General features: G+C 50.3%; 7 protein-coding genes across 7 annotated transcripts; 2 read left to right on the top strand and 5 right to left on the bottom strand.

Annotated features, from left to right (window-relative positions):
• Positions 1 to 432: 432 nt before the first annotated feature.
• On the top strand, positions 433 to 1,531 carry Aud_008341 (acyl-CoA thioesterase; the record flags this gene model as incomplete). Its single annotated transcript, XM_043293218.1, has 2 exons — positions 433 to 570; positions 626 to 1,531. 2 exons carry the CDS (start codon positions 433 to 435, stop codon positions 1,529 to 1,531), a joined length of 1,044 nt encoding a protein of 347 aa, XP_043149153.1.
• Positions 1,532 to 4,121: 2,590 nt separating this feature from the next.
• On the bottom strand, positions 4,122 to 5,456 carry Aud_008340 (NADH:flavin oxidoreductase/NADH oxidase family protein; the record flags this gene model as incomplete). Its single annotated transcript, XM_043293217.1, has 1 exon — positions 4,122 to 5,456. One exon carries the CDS (start codon positions 5,454 to 5,456, stop codon positions 4,122 to 4,124), a length of 1,335 nt encoding a protein of 444 aa, XP_043149152.1.
• Positions 5,457 to 6,006: 550 nt separating this feature from the next.
• Positions 6,007 to 7,117, bottom strand: Aud_008339 (uncharacterized protein; the record flags this gene model as incomplete). Its single annotated transcript, XM_043293216.1, has 6 exons — positions 6,007 to 6,093; positions 6,146 to 6,268; positions 6,315 to 6,344; positions 6,401 to 6,481; positions 6,581 to 6,799; positions 6,875 to 7,117. The coding sequence occupies 6 exons, from the start codon at positions 7,115 to 7,117 to the stop codon at positions 6,007 to 6,009; spliced, it is 783 nt and encodes a 260-aa protein (XP_043149151.1).
• Positions 7,118 to 7,286: 169 nt separating this feature from the next.
• Aud_008338 (ankyrin repeat protein) lies at positions 7,287 to 8,762 on the bottom strand (the record flags this gene model as incomplete). The annotated part of the gene is made up of 1 exon (XM_043293215.1): positions 7,287 to 8,762. The coding sequence occupies one exon, from the start codon at positions 8,760 to 8,762 to the stop codon at positions 7,287 to 7,289; it is 1,476 nt and encodes a 491-aa protein (XP_043149150.1).
• Positions 8,763 to 11,802: 3,040 nt separating this feature from the next.
• Aud_008337 (putative MFS peptide transporter) lies at positions 11,803 to 13,951 on the top strand (the record flags this gene model as incomplete). The annotated part of the gene is made up of 7 exons (XM_043293214.1): positions 11,803 to 12,070; positions 12,129 to 12,242; positions 12,300 to 12,522; positions 12,583 to 12,954; positions 13,010 to 13,164; positions 13,219 to 13,644; positions 13,698 to 13,951. 7 exons carry the CDS (start codon positions 11,803 to 11,805, stop codon positions 13,949 to 13,951), a joined length of 1,812 nt encoding a protein of 603 aa, XP_043149149.1.
• Positions 13,952 to 14,444: 493 nt separating this feature from the next.
• Positions 14,445 to 15,320, bottom strand: Aud_008336 (HIG1 domain-containing protein; the record flags this gene model as incomplete). The annotated part of the gene is made up of 2 exons (XM_043293213.1): positions 14,445 to 15,204; positions 15,280 to 15,320. The coding sequence occupies 2 exons, from the start codon at positions 15,318 to 15,320 to the stop codon at positions 14,445 to 14,447; spliced, it is 801 nt and encodes a 266-aa protein (XP_043149148.1).
• Positions 15,321 to 16,025: 705 nt separating this feature from the next.
• Aud_008335 (transcription factor SPN1) lies at positions 16,026 to 17,574 on the bottom strand (the record flags this gene model as incomplete). The annotated part of the gene is made up of 4 exons (XM_043293212.1): positions 16,026 to 16,272; positions 16,334 to 16,812; positions 16,872 to 16,954; positions 17,013 to 17,574. 4 exons carry the CDS (start codon positions 17,572 to 17,574, stop codon positions 16,026 to 16,028), a joined length of 1,371 nt encoding a protein of 456 aa, XP_043149147.1.
• Between the last annotated feature and the right edge of the window lie 5 nt (positions 17,575 to 17,579).

Below are 17,579 nucleotides of genomic sequence, written 5' to 3'. Positions count from 1 at the left end.
CTGAACATCTACTTTTACGTTAGGCGTCCAATAATACTGTTCTGAAGCAAATTCATGCCGTGCACAAATACTAATTGTACAACTTATCTCACGGATGTTATCTAATCCCACGTGATTGTTATCAACACCTCGGCTCTCAACACTTTGGTCGATTCAACAGTCATCGTCACTCCTCGAGTTTCTGCAGATCAGTAAGACGTTCTTTGCAATCATTTTAATATGTTGCATAATGATAGTCACTCGTCCGGCTCCGTCTCCCTGAAACGCGTACTCTAATCAATCTGGCATTGATTATATCCCCCTGGTCTTACTCGACCGATCCCGGTGTTCCAGTCATTTCATTCTATATCTAATACACACTCGCCAGCTAATTTCCTTCGAAGATAATTCTATTATAATTGATTCTGCTTACTTGCTTCATTAAAACCCATCATGGCGAATGCGCTGTCGTCTTTGCGCCTCGAAAGCGTGCGCGAGCTGCTCTCAGCCATCTCACCCCTAATCTCATGGAAGACGCTAGCCCTGCTGTTAGCAATCACTAACTTGAAGAACATGCCTCTCATTTGGCACGTAAGTACTCCGGGTTACTCTTGACCTTACTGGAGAGTCGGTCTGATTCAAGTAGGCCCGTATTCTATATCACTTCTGGGGAAACATCCGATGGCGTGTCCAGGATCCCTATTTTCCCAAGGGAACTCCATTAGTAACTCATAGCGGGAAGCCGACGCATCCGGTATTCGTGTCGTACGGCATCTCATCCCGAGCTCCAATCCTGGAGACGGATTACAACCGGCACAAGTCCAACAGCACGTACTTTTCCGACCTGGACGTGGCCCGCACGGCCCTGGTTACCCGTCTATACAGCCCCGGAGCTTCAATCGTGAGCAAGGAACTCGATGCGGAGCTTCTCAAAGTCAGTCAGCGGGACGGCACAAAGCCACCCAAGCACAAAGGCATTTATGTGGCCCTGGGCTCGGTCTACTGCAGCTTCAAGCGCGAGATCAAGCCCTTTGAGTTGTACGAGATGGAGACCAAGGTAATCGCCTGGGACCAGAAGTGGATGTACGTTATGACGTTCTTTTTCCGGCCCGCGAGCCGGAAAGGCGGCGAGAAGACGCTCTTCGCGACGGCGCTGAGCAAGTACGTCGTCAAGAAGGGACGGCTGACCGTGCCGCCGGAGAGAGTCCTGCGGGCCAGTGGCTTTTTGCCTCCGCGGCCAGAGGGCTCTGCCACGCCTGAGGTGACTGCCTCGACTGAGGCGTCGGGCGTGGGGACGCCGGTCAATGGAGAGGGTCTCACGGCTAGTGCTTCGGGGGTAGACGGGTCTTTAGTGCGGGAAGTGCTGAAGTTACGGGAGGAAGACATGCCGGAACCGAAATCGCTGGAGGCGGAAAAGAAGAGCAACTCTGCGTCGTGGGACTCGAACGAGTGGACATGGGAACGGATTGAGCAGGAACGGCTGCGTGGGTTGAAAGTCATAGAAGGATATTCGACAATGGATGCTAAGCTGTACGAAGAGTGGCAGCGTTAGCAGTTGTATGAGATGAGTGAGCTAATGTGGGCTGTGATTTTGTTCTTTTTTCTGGCTTATTAGATATTTGTTCATGTTGGATAGACTAGATTTGACCCCGACGGGAATCAGATATGACATTGGCTCACACACGGCAACTCCCAGATACTATACATATGCACAATCAGGCCCAGTTGCGTGACATCTCGAGAGCTAAGATGAAATCTGAATCTAGTGCTACATCACACTTCCATAATGACGATATCGTGTTTCGATCGCCAGATAAACCTCACTTGCGGAACTCAGCGCAAGGCAGACTGATCCATTTCATCGGTACCGATCCCTCCTCTACGGACAGTACTTGCGCCGCAGTTGGTGAGCAGCTAGAGACCACCCGTTAACAATCCATTGATGACCTCTTCGCTGGACTACACGTACAATCGTTATCCGCCGCAGCGCCCTGTGTATCCAAACAATTTTGCCCTGCTGTCTGGTATTATGTTTTGGCCAGCGACGAGTGTTACCAGCACGGCAAGCGGAAGAGCAAATGAGAGCTTCATATTTGGTTCAGATGAGGTATGTTGGGGATCGAGGCCTTGGTTGAAAGGACGAGGAGGACCCAGGAGTTCATCGTTTCTGTCCTGCGCTGGCCATCGAATTTACAGCAGGGTCCTGATCCTGATCGTCTAATATTGTTGAAGTAGTTCAACCAACCACCCTTTGGCTAGGGTAAATACGGTCAGGGGTGCATATCCGCGCAAACGGGCTCAGCCATATTCCTTCAAAATTTTAACTGAAACTTCTACTGTTAATCTAACCATGAAGTCCTTCTAGAGGGCGTATAGATGTACATGTATTCCGTTGATATCATGTGACCGTGGGTCAAATATGTCTTCAAGATAGTGAGTGGTCTGGGTAGCTACTATGCGCAACACCAAAAGGTCACAATGATGATTCCTAATCTGATATCAGCTCAGAACCTACTTATATACTACCAACCCCATATACAGAGCTGCATGACACTTTATGAGATCACCTCCAGCGTATGCTCACCGCTGGAGCATAATAAGAAGTCTTACACTCGTGTCTTAGTCTACAAATCCGCAAGCCGAAGGTATAGATGTCTCAGTCTACTAATCCTCACAAACTAGATGTCTTAGTCTACAAAGCCATAAGGATCACACTCAGAGGTAGTACTGTATCTTAATGATCTATTGAATCGATTAGTTCCCTTGCCAATCCAGGCTTATCTGCCCTAACCAGTGGGTCCTTTACATCAGATCCTGTTGGTAGAGAAACACCTTAAAGAGCTGGTGCACCAAAAGTTTTGACAAATAATGCTAGTAAGCATGACTGTATCCTGCCGGCACAGCCCTCTAGTAACTTGTATAGTCATACAATGCAGAGGACTATATTAGAAGTACGGATAGAATTCATCATTCCCCTTTTACAGCATGGCCTTCGAGGCTTCGTCCATTCCTCAGAAGAAGATAGGAACCGAAGAAGAAAGCTCGTACGCTTTTACTAAAGTTTAATAGGTAGTTTTCGCAGTGATCCCATTGGATGTATACTCTATCATACTTTACCCAGTAGCTGGAACGACAGCTCTATGTCCTTTCATTGGGGAGCATTATCACGATGGCCAGACCTATCAGGCTCTTTGACGAGAGTGACTTGCGCGAATGATTGGCGACACCGGGCTAGAGACATGAAACTTATGTTTGACCGAGAATGCAGGAACGTAGTTCGGCCAGAACTTTGAGTGTTGTTAGTGTAAGATTAACGGGACCGACCAGCTGGTAAATTTGAGGTCACCTCAACCTGTTGAGCTCTATTCTTAGCAGGTGCCCTCATACCAGTTGAGGCATACGGTACCTAAGCTTGCTCAGTCTCGTTGCTCTGGATCAAACAATATTGGGTAACAACAGAAAGAGCAGGCGCTGGAATTGTGTATAAGTAATTCTCTTCGATGTCTTCAAGGGATCGCGTGGAACTTGCTGTAGGTGTATGAGCCATGTGCCGCCGAAGAGGCTGATTTGACACCAGACACGTCCTACAACTTATGGTACAGAGATCAGGAACGATTAAACATCCTTGGAAATGGCGTTTTATACACTTAACAGACAAATTGAACAAAGTCTACCATCGTCTTATGCACTTGCTAGAATCCTCTTCTCCAACCAGTCAGACAAGCCGGCCGTATTGATGAAAAGGGTCGCGTCTATTGGGGGTAGTGTAAGCCCAATGACACTGTGTGGCAAGGCATGCGCAAGCACAGAGGCCTCGCCACGGGATCCAAAAATGAGATTAATCAATGTTGTGTTCCTTAGAACACTTTCAGAGATTAAACTGAAAAGAACAGATACTACACTTGATCTAAGCCAAAAGGCAAAGAGAGCTGGAAAAGAAAAGAAGAAAAAGTCTAAAGAAGACGCGGGGGAAGGGGTATTTATATCAGAGGTGTGGTGGTCCGTGCGACGCTAGCGGTGTTGGCTCGCTTATTTCCTTTTTGTGCCTCAGGTTGATTGGTAGACATGGTTTGCCTCAGGTACTCTGTATTTGTTTGCTATTGGCTGTTTGACAGTCTATATAGTCTTGAAAACTACCTAGTCTATCCTCTATATGCTTCACCCTTGGGTAAATCGATATAGCCGTACAGGTTCATAGTAGCTGCATCCTGTTGCATCTTCTGACCCCATTCACCTAGGTGCTTCATGAACATTTCCACGTTCTTCTCATCGCTCAAGTCGATCGGCTGCTCATCCTTGCCCACCTGCTTCATTTGCGTTCCCGCCGCAACGCTGCTGACTCCGAAATCCTGCTGATCAATCTTTGGTTCGATCGCTCCGGTGACCTTGCCATCCAGGATGTCGCGTGGCAAACGGATTTCCTGGCACGCAGGTCGAGCGAGTCCAACGCCATCCACCGTCTCCAAGGCGCCCACCATACCGGACGCCGTACGCAAGCCACCGGTCACATAGCTCTTCGTCTTGCCCAGAACCGGCGTAATCAGGGATGCGAATTCCAGAAAGAACGACTCCCGCTGCTTGGTGGACTCCCTCTTGTGGCTGAACGCAAGAGACTCATACGTGCCTCCCGACAACTCGACAAAATCAAACTCATTCTCCTCCAAAATCCGACACAGGTCGCGCGCTTCTTCCGCAGTGAAACCTCCAGCCTGGAATTCAACCGAGTTGATCTTGATGCCCAAGATGAAACCAGTCGACGCAGGTAGCTCCTTCCGAATAGACTGGGCGATCTCCACGATCAACCGCGCGCGGTTTTCCAGACTGCCGCCATACTCATCGGTGCGGCGATTCGTCGTCTGGGACAGGAACTGTGCGAGGAGGTACCCATGTGCGCCGTGCAACTGGATACCATCATAACCAGCCTTGTACAGGTACACGGCGGCATGAGTCCACCGCCGGATGAAATCCTGGATCTCATCCTTGGACGCAGCGTGCGGCTTTGCGAATCGCATCCCCATGAGCTCCTTCTCGAGCTGAACATCGCTGGCGGAGACAGGGTTGGGCTGAAGCCTTTCTTCAGTTTGCCGGCCCGGATGACTGACCTGGCCTATGACCAGGCTGCCGTGTTTCTTGGCGTGCGAGGCCAATTCGCGGAAGGCGTCGAAGCGTTCCCCGTGGAAGGGATTCTCCAGGTCAATGATGGGGTTGCCAGGGGCTTCCAGCTGGTCGTAAGCGATCATGATGTTACCTGTAGAGATGAGTCCGTAACCGCCTTCACCCCATCGCTTGTAGAGATTGATCAACTCCGGGCTGGGAATACCCCGTGCCTTGAGATCGGTGGGTGACCAGGAGGACATCCGCTCGGTCATGGCGGCTTTGTAGAACCGGTTGGGCGCCGTGCGCTTGCTAATTGGGAAATGTAATGGCTGGCCCAGCGGGGCGACATCGACAGGAGCTGAGTGGTATCTAGAAGCCATCTTGGTCTATCCGCAAGTATAGAGATTGTAGGTTTATAGAGTTGATAAGTTGACCAAGTGTGTGGTGTTGTATTTGGCAATATTTATATAGGGGGACTGACTACCATGCATTCCTTCGTACTATATATACATCGCAATCACAGCCAAAGTAAATCAAAAGTACTTCTGAAATTGGCTCGGGATTTGGATCCTTTCGCCGTTGGATCCCAGGGCCTCCTTGTACTTGATTAACATCAAGATGACATCACAGTTTCTGCAGGATACGGCCAAGATGAACAATTGTCTCCAGAACTTTCTTTGATCCACATACTTCTTATCAATAATTACAAATCAAACGAAATTTGAAATTGTCTGACATTTGATAGCTTGTTGTACAACGATGCGGACGGGTGGGTTGAGTACAGAGTATCCGGGTACCTACAGGAGATGGCCATGACGGTGGCCAGGAGCCGAGGTTTGCTGTCCACAAGAAGTGCCTTCAACTCCGGATTCTTTCAGTATATCGAATGTATTTTCGCATTACGGAGTCTTGATTAGTGGAAACTGCTGATCATAGCAGATACAAGTCCTTGTCGACTGGTCGTCGTCTGGACCTTTTCACTATCAGTTCCGCTTTGCGTTCAGCCCACATTTCAATCTGGATTTCATCAGCAGTCTGTATGCTCAATGGTGGGACAACTGATCCCTACGTTTGTGAACTTGGACAAAAGCCATGCAATGACCGTCAAGAGTAACAATATGCCGCCAACGAGCGGGTACCATCTCCAGGACGGATCGTCTTTCAGTAGATCCACGTTCATTCCGAAGAGGCTCTGCGAGGATTAGACAGCTACAGCGGGGCAACGACTGATAACTTACGGATGCGAACATAAGAGGGAGAAAGACAAACTATCACCAGTCAATAAATAGAACACAGGAGGGGCCGGTTGCTTGGCCACACGTACAGTAATCCAGCTGATCCGCTTCAGACTCGTTGCCAAGCTGGTTGACCGATGCGCTTCGTTGATAGAGACCCAGGCGAACTCCTACCCAGAGTAAGGCGTTAGTTCTGATGCTGGACGTGATAGGCTGGTATAACTTGCTATCTGTAATAGATCTCGCATCGTCTGTTCTAGTTTATCTACTTGGTTATGAATGTCTCGCTCCGCGGCGTTGATGGTCTGATGCATTTGCTCACTGAACCGACGAGTTTCGCTGTAGCGTTGATATTGTGAGACAAAGTGACGCGCCTGGCTGAGCTGTTCCTCCAGCGCCCCTTGAATTCGGGTCCACTGCTGCATATTCTCGGCAACTGCGTCAATCAAGAGGTCATCTTTGCCTCGAGCGGTCAGTTGATGGGAGCGCTAGCTCGTCAGCGTCGTTTCTTTTTTTTGAGAGAGCACGGCTCCTTGAATGAATAACACAACGAAGATACATACAAGGCGGCCCAGAGCGCTTCTGGCGTCACGACAGAAATCCATCCAGTCTTCTCTCCACGTCTGCATGAATAGCTGAATGAACTCCAAGTCATTCTTGGGAACCCAGCCGAACGGCAGATTACTGAAGTAATGTATGGCTTTCGGAGGGACTTCGAGGACAGCCCATTCAATTGTTCGGAAGGTACCATTCGCATAGCTGCGGAATTTCCCCTCGTTGTGACCGCCAGGAAATGTATGAGACATTGTCAGATTCATTTGAATGGACAAGGTAAATGTCCTGCAGGGGCTTTTGTTCCCCAAAGAGAACCTCAGCTCGTTTGGCGAATGGCCTATCTGCAGGTAGGTTTTCCATAAATTATTCTCCCGGAAGAGTCTGTCTGGTCAGAACCGCGAACGAAAGAGGTCCAAGTGATCAAACGTACACCAGATGAGTTTCGTCTGACGTCTTCGGCATATTCCTGACATGCGTCTCCAATGCACCGTCAATAAGCCACTGTGCTGTCTTGATTCCGTCACGAACGACCGCAATGTCGACAGCCACTGCAGTGACCTCCCTGCTGCGCTGTCCGAGATCGCTGTCATAATCGTTTTCTTGTTCTTTAATCCTGAGGATTTCTTCACGTTGGTCCAATAACGCCGCCACTGCCGCACGGTCACCCTCCTGTATGGCCATATTCATCAAAGGGATTGCATTGTGGCCATGTCCGGTGCGCACATCATTCAGGAAAACCAAGTCTGCCGACGACTTGATGGTGCTGCAAGGACCGAACCAGTCCACGTTCTCGAGGCCTTGAATACTGGCTTGGTGCTCTAGAAGGACTGCTACCGTTGCCCGATCGGCCTGCTGCAGCGCTATTCTCATGAGAGGGACAGTGTTGTATTCGTCCTCCTCTTCTAGGCTCGGCTTGTATCTCTCAAGAAAGGGTTTGAGGAGACGAGACCGACTTTCCTGGACCATGATGCGCAAGGAGACAATGTCCCTTTTCAAGGTTGTTCCCACCTTAACCCCAGAGATGAGCATGTCTGCAATCTCGTAGTGGTTCCATTCTAGCGCGTAGATCAAGGGTGTCTTCCTATACCGGTCGATGGAGTTAGGGTCAGCCCAGACGGTCTGCAGCAGATGCTTAACAAGTTCTTGATCGCCTTTCTCGCAGGCCCAGGAAAGAAATGTTCTTCGAGCTTTCGTCATAGGCTCGACGCCCTGCTTGGGCCCCAGTAAAGTGAGCCATTCTCGGAGATAGTCCCCATTCCCGGACTGATACTGCTGCTCCATCGCTGTTCGCTTGACTGTGTTACTGATAAACCACCACAAGGGTAATTGTCCCTCCCTATCGTGGATATCCACGCTAGCGCCATGATTCACCAGAATGCTTGCTGTCTCCAGATGCCAATTCTCCGCAGCCCACGATAGCGGCGTGCGACCTCGCGCGTCCTTATAGTCCGCGTCAGCTTCGCCCTTGGTCAACAAGACCTCCGCCACACGATGGTAACCTCGCTCCGCGGCCCTCGACAATGGCGTGCGGCCTCGCGAGTCTGGCAAGTCCGATTCGACCTTTTTTTGCAGGAGCAAATCCACCATGCGGTAGTCGCCCGCTTTGACAGCCCAATGAAGCGGGGTTTCACCATGGTAATCTGCAAGATTAGGGCTAGCCCCTCGATCGAGGAGGCATTGCAACACAAGGCTGCGATTGCTGTATGTCTCCTGTGATTGGGTTAAATCGTATGAAGCCGCCCAGGAGAAGGCGGTTCGGCCCGTGCTGTCCCTGATATCGGGGGATACGCCATAAAGAAGCAATCTAAGCTGGACAAGGTCACCGCGTTGAGCAGCGTGCATCAACTGGTGGATCTCCTCATCAGTAAGGGCGAGAGATGATGTCGCTACCACCATTGTTCCTCATATTTGCTCGACTAAGTTCTGTGAGAAGATAAGAATTTGGCAAATTAAGCTCCTTAGCTCCTATCTGTTTGCTTTGACAGAAATGGGGGCTGAAGGTTCTTGCTCAGCCTCCATATTTGCAGTGTGGCTTATTGGCTACACAGACGGCCCTTATGCACGACTTGCTGCTAATTTAGACTCTTGGCTGCTCTGTGACTCTGTCTGCGAGTGATTCTAAAGCTGCAGCGCTGTAGATTACAGACAACGGCTCCGATAGATCTGCACGGAGTTCAAGCTCCATTCTCCATGATGAAACCATCAAGTAGGGAGCGATGTGGACCTTGGGTTTTGCTTGCGATGGCGTCGTAGGCCGTGCGCAGTACCTTGGGCATTGAGGAAAAGCAATCCGGGGTCATGTGACTATAAGGAACAACCTGCTGGAGTTTTAAGTGTCGAATTGAGTAACCTCTTCTCAGTGTGTATTGCTAGAATCAGCTTAAATTAAGCGTGTACTCTGATGATACACATATTTTCGCTATTAGAATTTTGCTTTCGATGAGTACACGGTTCCACCAGCGATTACAGTAGTAGTAGTATATGCCCGCAAACACGTGCTATATTCGAGATTGCAGTTGCTGTAAAGTAAAGGATGACATGGACGAAATCAGTAAGGTGTTGCGACCTGGAAGAGAGTCCATCCCTTGAACGGGCCTCCCCAAGTGGTTGTGCCGTCCGCAATGAAGCCATAAGGTGTCAGTGCTACAACAGCGAGATGCCTAAGAAGATAAGGAGCCGGAGTCGCTGCTCGGGGTATGGATGCCCCTGGATCGCTTGTCCATTCATAAAATAAATCAGTCTCCAAAAAACTGTATTTGAGAAAGCTATGCCCGAGAGGTTGCTAAAACCCAAAGAATTATGGATCTACTTAGACACTATTATTTCCGGTAGTACAACAATGTGGCAGATCGATAGATATAGCATCACTCGCAAATCCATTCAAAAGCTTGCACCTGTCTTTGACTCAATGATGACAGTTAGGTTATCACACGAGAGAGACAGTGCCCGTCTGTAGCCGATTCGGTAATATATCGTCGCTTATCATGAACAGATTGTCTCCTGCAGCAACACAGCTGTCTCTTTATATCATTGTACTCGGTTGTTCAATATTCCTGGTTGTGGTATCATCTGTTACATCCGTAGATAACAGTCGCACATGACGCCCGTGCGATTGCACGTGGCTCCAGAGTTGGAATCTTCCCAATCGGCTATTCTCGAACACCTGTTATCGCAACCGGTCTTTGGAAAGATAGGAATATTGTGGACCTCATTCTGGGAGTGGGGGGATAAGACGCCACGTTCCCACAAGCTTTAACGCATAGTCTCGTGGGTCGGGCTTGTCCGAGGCTGCGAGGACTGTGAATCTCTTTTGGATAAGCGCAAGCTCCACTGCTAAGACGGCTAGATGGCTTGGAAAGGCTTCGCTTTGCGACATCGCCTGGGCCTCCTGAAGCCGGCAAACCTTATTATTGGCCGCTTTCCTTGGCGTTATCAGTGCCAACTGTGGTGTGATATAGCGTCAAGCCATCGCACTTTGCCAGCTGCCAACTTTGGATTCGGTTTGTATTGGTTGCCACTTGCAACCCATAACTATTAACCTTGAACGTACCATTCAACCCTTTCGCTTTGTTCTTGGTGGTACAGGTGGCCCCGTTTATAAGCGGACCAGTCAGAAAGACCTGAACAGGGCATTATCTCGAAGGTTTCGACTACAATGTAACCTCACCAAAACAGCATGTTACGACGTGTTTGCTGGCCTAAGACCCCTGGAGGTGGCACAGTATTCCATTTCCTTTTTGATGTGTAGATGGAAAGGTCTCACGAGAGCTTCGCTGTTCCGCATCCGCTTGGATCGTCATGCAATCACTCAGCTCTTTCCAGTCTATATCGAAAGACATGCGGTACGGAGCAAATCGCTGAACTGAGATAGCGGCGAGAATGAATAATGTCCCTGTGTGTCGACTGTCGAGAACAGATCGGCGAAAACCAAGGGCTTGTGCGGGGAAAGAATTAGCCACCCTGCCTTTGCGTGCTTCCTCCTGTGCCTGCGACGAAGACGTACCGGTTTGAATGAGGAAGTCTATCATCTGCGTGACCGGAGTCCAAGGCTAAGCTTGGTACTCTTGCCGGATGCCAAGGGTAATGGCGTTTGCCATGTCTGTCACTCCACCTATCGCGGTCTGCGTCAATGCAGTGATTGGTTGCAGAGGAAATCATTTGGACGGACTAACAGGTACAATGGCCCCTTATATCAGTCAATAATCATTTTTCCTGTCCTCGAAATCCAATTGAGTTTTGTAGGGTTGTCCAGGGCCGTCCAGGTTCGCGATGCGTACCCAATAGTCATCCTCCTTCGTGCTGGAAGCGGCGGACGGAAGACCACGAGGGCCAATAGCTTACAAAAACATGTGTACTACTGCCATGAGTTTCAAGGATTAGACTTAGACTTCATTTATCTAGATGGGCGCTAGAAACCCAACCACATGAGCAACCAGGGGGGGTGGGGGATAACAATTCGTACCTAGTCTCACCAACCTTGTGATAGCCAGTTGCAGTCCCACCCTGCACAATATCTCCGAGTCCACCTAGAGAGTCGAGGACGGTCTGGGAATGCCCGCCCGACTTCCCTATCGGGCGGGCAATCAAATGGAATAATGTGCGATTAGCTCAGTCAAGAGGCGAAGAACAGGCCCATTAGTGTTGAGTCCAAGCGGTCGAAGTGGCTAGCTAACGAGCGACATCCAGACGGTGAAAGACGATAGAGTACTTGACCAGCGATAGACATCTGGACTGGTGCGATATTGTTGTGGATAACCTTCTTCTCCTCCCCTCACTCCACGCTTGTCTCTGCTCTTCCCAGCTTGCTCCTATTTATGCTTCACTCTCCCCCGCGAGTGTTTGCTTTCTTTTCTCTTCCACGTGCGAACCCTTCCCCCTTTCCTTTCCGTTCCATCTCTACTACGGTTTTTGAGCCTTGTATCAGCCACCTGCAGTCATGAGTGATCCTGTCGACGCGGCAGACTTGGTGGTCGTAGCTCAGGCTCACGTCCCCAAGCAGTCTCTGGACCTCGTCCCAGTAAAAGAACACGAGACTACGGTGGCTGCTACAGCTCCTAGACTTGATGATCAAGGTCGCGAAATTCCCACTGAAGAAGAAGAACACACTCTCCGTCGCGTTGCTGGCAAGATTCACTGGACTGCGTACACGATCGCCTTTGTCGAACTCTGCGAGCGTTTCTCCTACTATGGAACCACTGCAGTCTGTACGTATTGAGCCCTTCTCAGACTCTACTTAATGGAGAAGAGCTCACCTTATCCCAGTCGTCAACTTCATCCAGCAGCCTCTCCCCGATGGCTCGAGCACTGGAGCCGGTCACCATGGACAGTCCGGTGCCCTAGGCATGGGTCAAAGAGCGTCTACTGGTCTGACAACTTGTGAGTATCTTGCCTCTAAACATGTACTATCAGTCTATGTCTGACACTTTACCCTAGTCAATACGTTCTGGTGTTACTTGATGCCTATTCTGGGTGCTTACATTGCCGACGAGTTCTGGGGACGACTGAAGACGATTCAGGTTTCAATCGCCTTTGCCATGGTTGGACACATCATCCTGATTATAGCTGCCTTGCCATCTGTTATCGCGCATCCACATGGCGCTCTGGGATGTTTCGCTGTCGGTCTGGTCATCTTTGGAGTTGGTGTGGGAGGTTTCAAGTACAGATACCCGTCGCCTTGTTGTAGATGTGAGAGAATGCGCTAACACACACATAACAGGTCAAACATTGCCCCTCTGATTGCTGAACAGCACAAGGAAACAAGGTCCTTCATCAAGGTGATGCCCAAGACAGGCGAGCGTGTCATTGTGGACCCTGCCCAAACTGTCACTCGAATTTTCCTGTACTTCTACTTCATGATCAACGTCGGCGCCTTGGTTGGCTCAATCGCCATGGTGTATGCCGAGAAATACGTGGGATTCTGGCTTGCATTCTTTCTTCCAACCGTCTTGTTTGCGCTCTGTCCTCTTGTGATCTTTGCATGCCGCAACAAGTACGAGGTCACACCCGCTACCGGCTCGGTTTCCGCGAAAGCATTCAAGCTCTGGGCTTTTGCTCTAAAAGGCCGCTGGTCGTGGAATCCCGTGAGATTGTCAGTGGCCCTCGCTTCGTGTTGATCTCTCTTCGTACTGACAGTTCATTCGTAGCGTACGGAATTGCCAGTCTCCTGACTTCTGGGAGAGAGTGAAGCCTAGCAGGGTTCAAAATAAGCCCGAGTGGATGACGTTTGATGACCAGTGGGTCGATGAAGTACGCAGAGCTGTGAAAGCGTGTGCTGTCTTCCTCTGGTACCCTGTCTACTGTATGTCTCTTCAAATCATCAACATCGAGAACACAGGACTTACCTACATTATAGGGTTGGCCTATGGGCAGATGACCAACAATCTGACCTCGCAGGCAGCCACGATGGAGCTGCACGGTGTTCCTAATGACTTGATCAATAACCTGGACCCTCTCGCATTGATCATCTTCATTCCCATTATGGATCAGTTCATCTACCCCGGTCTCCGCAGGATGGGATTCAACTTCACCCCCCTCAAGAAGATCTATGTCGGCTACATCCTTGCCTCCATGTCCATGATAGCGGCTGCTGTCACGCAATACTACATCTACAAGATGAGCCCGTGTGGCGACCAACCCAGTAGCTGTGACAGCCCGGCACCAATCAACGTGTGGGTTCAGACCCTGCCGTATGTCCTGATCGCTTTCTCGGAGATCTTCACCTCCATCACGGGTTATGAGTATGCATTCACAAAGGCTCCCAGGAATATGAAGAGTTTAGGTATGTCGTTGCCCGTGTCGATGGCCAGCTCTATCACTAAACTGTTGTTACAGTCCAATCGATCTTCCTCTTCATGAACGCGATCTCGTCTGCTATCCAGCAAGGACTTACTGCGTTGTCCACCGACCCGCTCCTGATCTGGAACTATGGATTCGTGGCCGTTCTGGCGTTCGTTGCTGGTAACCTCTTCTACTTGACCCACTATTCGCTGGACAAGGAGGAGGACCGACTCAACAATCTCGAGGCTTCGGCGTACCTGGGTACCAACCCCGGTGCTCGAAATGAGAAGATTGACCCAGAGCCGTAGACGCTACTTGCCTTACGGAGTTTGATTGAAGGGAGGAATGCTAGTGTGGAGTTAGGGCTTTTTCTATTGTACTACCAACCTGGTATGTACGCCTAAGTGCAGGACATGCGAAATAATGAAATGTGATGAGCTTTCTATGTCGAACACTCGATCATTTTGAGTTGAACATCATTCGTAGCCGGAACATCGATGAAAATGAAAATGAAAAGAAAATGAAAAAGGAAAAGACTGATAGAGATGAGATTGATTGAACATATCCTGTACATCACCATTATACACGACCATGTATCAAACATGGAAAGTTTTGAAACCAAAAAAAAAAAAAAAAAAAAATAAAAATAAAAAAGACCTGGACGCCATATCCCGACACAAGATGCAAAAGAGATAACAAAGCAGGACAAGCAGTCTAAGGAGTTAAAAGACAAGGGCCCCACGCTTCAAGGAGCTTCACCCCCCCAAAAAAGAGAAAAAAAAAAAATCCGCAAGACACAATTCACTTCTTCTTCTTCTTCTCCTCCTCCTCCTCCTCTTCCTTCTTCTCTTCCGTCGGTGCTGGCGCAGACTGCGCACTCACGTCGTTTTGATGCTCATGAGGTTTCTCATACAGCGGCTGATGCTTCTGCTTCAACCGCTCCTCCTCAGCAGCAACCATATCCTTCCACAGGTCGCCGCTCTGCGGATCATGGGCAGCAGGGGTAGGAGTCGGAGCAGCCTCCTTCTCCCCGGCGGCCTTCTTCCCCTTCTTCGCAGCATCAAGCAACCCCCTACCCTTCCGCTGATCCGAGATCTCGAACGCCGCCGACGCAACCAGCACAGCGAGCGTCAAGCCCTGCGCATACACACGAGCCTGCACGATCTTCTGCGATCCGGTAAGGTACGGGTTACGGCTGACCATGGCAAACGAGCCGATCATGCTGGCGACCCACGTGACGCCGACGATCTTGTACTTCTCGCGCCGCGCAAAGGCCGTCACGCGGTCGACGAAGCTCATCCCCGCCAGCTCCTCCTGGCGGAGACGCTCCTCACGGGTCTCGTACCATTGCCGTTCGACGTTGCGGGAGGCTTCGAAGGAGCGCGAGGCGTGGTCGGCGGCGATGATGCCGAAGAAGGTTCCGGAGGAGGTCACCAGGAAGGATTTCATGGGGAGGGTGAGGTTGCGGATGGTGGCGTACCGTCGCGAGGCGGCCATCACGCCTGCGACACCGCCGACGAGACCGACCACGCCGCCGAGTGTGCCGCCCTTTAGGACCTCTCTGATGGGATTGGTCAGTAATTGGTTGATTTAGGGTGGTAGGCGATCGCCTGGAAGATATATTGGGTGTACGTACCTGTAGTGAGCGTCTTCTTCTTCCTTGCTGAGAATCTTCATGGTGACGGTATTAGAATTTTAGTTGTGGGCGGTAGGTTTGTTTGGACTGAAGCAGATAGCGAAGTCAATGGTTGATTATATGTATCAATTGCAGGATTGAGCGAGGATGGATTGAGAGGAAAGAATATAGAAGAGCCACCACTCAAGATAGGGAAAAATTCGGATGAGGCGAAATGAGGTCAGAACGACTACAAAGACCGAGCAGCATAGGCCGGGTGACGTACGATCAGTGTCGATGGGCGGGCGGGATCTGCTTCTCTGGCGGTTCGGCGATTGCTCGGGAATGCCTTCAGGCTTCTAGGCGGTCGCTGATTATTAACACTTACTAACACTTACAGTAGTTTTTGTCTTCTCGCACGAGACACACGAGAATTGAATCTGCTAATCGGGTTCCATGACCAATGAAAAGCTCTGTTTTGCTCCAACTCCTAATGGCATGATTGTGATTCCTATGAACCCGACACCGTCCAAGGACTTGTCTAGTACACAAAAAGTAGAATAAGTAAACAATAACTAATCATTCCGGAGGCGCCGTTCGCGAAAATAAAAGACCAGTGACCAGAAAAATAGAAAATGTGTCAGAGGAAGATAATTCGGTTGTTCCGACCCGTCTCACGCTCGTACTGGGATTACAATAAGAAATGACCGGAGCAGATACAAGAGAAAAATAAAGAAGCTGAAATGCAAACGGATCTGCTTCCGAGTTTAGCGTCGCGATCCCTTCGACGCAGCGATCTGTCGGGCCCGCATTCTCCGGAATCGATCCTCTCCGCTGGCTCCTAATGGACGTGCAAACTTGCTCTCCTGCACAACAGTCGGGCGGGGAACAATAGTGTAACTGGTATGGGTAATCTCGGCACGGGCACGGTTCGCCAACCGGGGAGGAAGCAGTTCTCGGGAACGGGCTTCTGCAACGCTTGCCTGAGCAGATGTGGTACGTGCGGTGAGTTTCCTGTAGCGCTTGTGAGCATGCGGATCGCAATTTTTTCGAACAAGAACAGAGGATGGCATACCTGGGATCATATTCAGCCTCCTGGTAGACCCGCTTGGAGTAGTCGTCGCTCCGCTGTAAGATGGGACGAGTCCATTCGGCGAGCAGCCGCTCAGCCATACGTTTGATGCCAGGCTCGGGACGCTTGCTCCTGGTATAAAACACGATCACCTTGCCAATTCCACTAGCGATCAATGTCTCCTTGTTGATGGGGAGTTTGCCCAAAGCAGTCATCAAGTCGCGTTGGATGTTGTAGGCCGGCAAAGATCCATCATCGAGAGGTTCAAGGAAGAATTTGACGGCTTCAAGGAGGTTGATTTCAGGATCGACCAGACTGTTGACGTATTGGTTACGGTTAAGGAGCGAGACGACTTCCGGCAACATCTTCAGCTTGTGCATGGCGGGACGGCCTTCGCGTCGATTGTTGGCGTCCATCTGGGCAGCATGTGTCATTCGCTTGCGCATGTCCTCGATTTCAGCATCGGCCATTTGCTCCAGATCCTGCGTACTCGGTTAGCTACCCAATCCTAAACTCCTAAGTTCGAAAAGTATAAACATACAATGCCGTCTGCCTTCCGGAAGCGTCTCTTCGTGGGTTTCTTCAAAGCTTCATCCATAGCACGGTCGAGAGCTCGGCGACGACCTGTTCGTCCATAGTGTTAGTCTTTGTTTCACCCGTCAAGATACCAAAGGCGACATACGCGTAGCAGGGTCCAGCAACTCCTCATCTTCAGGAGTGGCGTCTCTCTTCTTTCGGTCTCTGCGACGGGACTTATCTTCGCCCTCGTCAGCACCTTCTTCCGTATCCCTCCGACGGTTCCTCTTCTCTCTGCGCCCTTCCCTCTTCCGCTTCGCTTGTTGACCATCTTCCTCCGTCCGCTTGCGCTTGTGACGACCGATCAACTTGAGGTTATCCTCGTCGATCGCGAGCTGTGGGCGATCTTCAATGTCGACATTTTCAGGATCAAAATCCTCAAACTGCGCCTCATCCACTTCAGAAAGAATAGACTCCTCGTCGGAATCGACCCCCGTGTCCTCTTTGTCGGCCGCATCATCTTCATGGGTTTCGGCTACCGACTCTGCCGCTGGTGTCGCTGATGCTGCTCCCTCTTCATGTGCTTCCTCGTTGTGGTCCACGTGGTCGTCCTCGTCGCCGCCAGGAGTCGGGGCCTTTACTGGTTCCTCGGGCAGATCTGTCCGGAGCTCGTGGTCGGCGACAACATCAGCCGGTGAGGAGGGCTTCATTTCTGGGCTGTCAGACATGTTGT

This window comes from Aspergillus udagawae (genome assembly GCF_001078395.1).
Source record: "Aspergillus udagawae IFM 46973 DNA, scaffold_6, whole genome shotgun sequence".
NCBI lineage: Eukaryota > Fungi > Ascomycota > Eurotiomycetes > Eurotiales > Aspergillaceae > Aspergillus > Aspergillus udagawae.
This window is presented reverse-complemented; position numbering and strand designations above follow the sequence as displayed.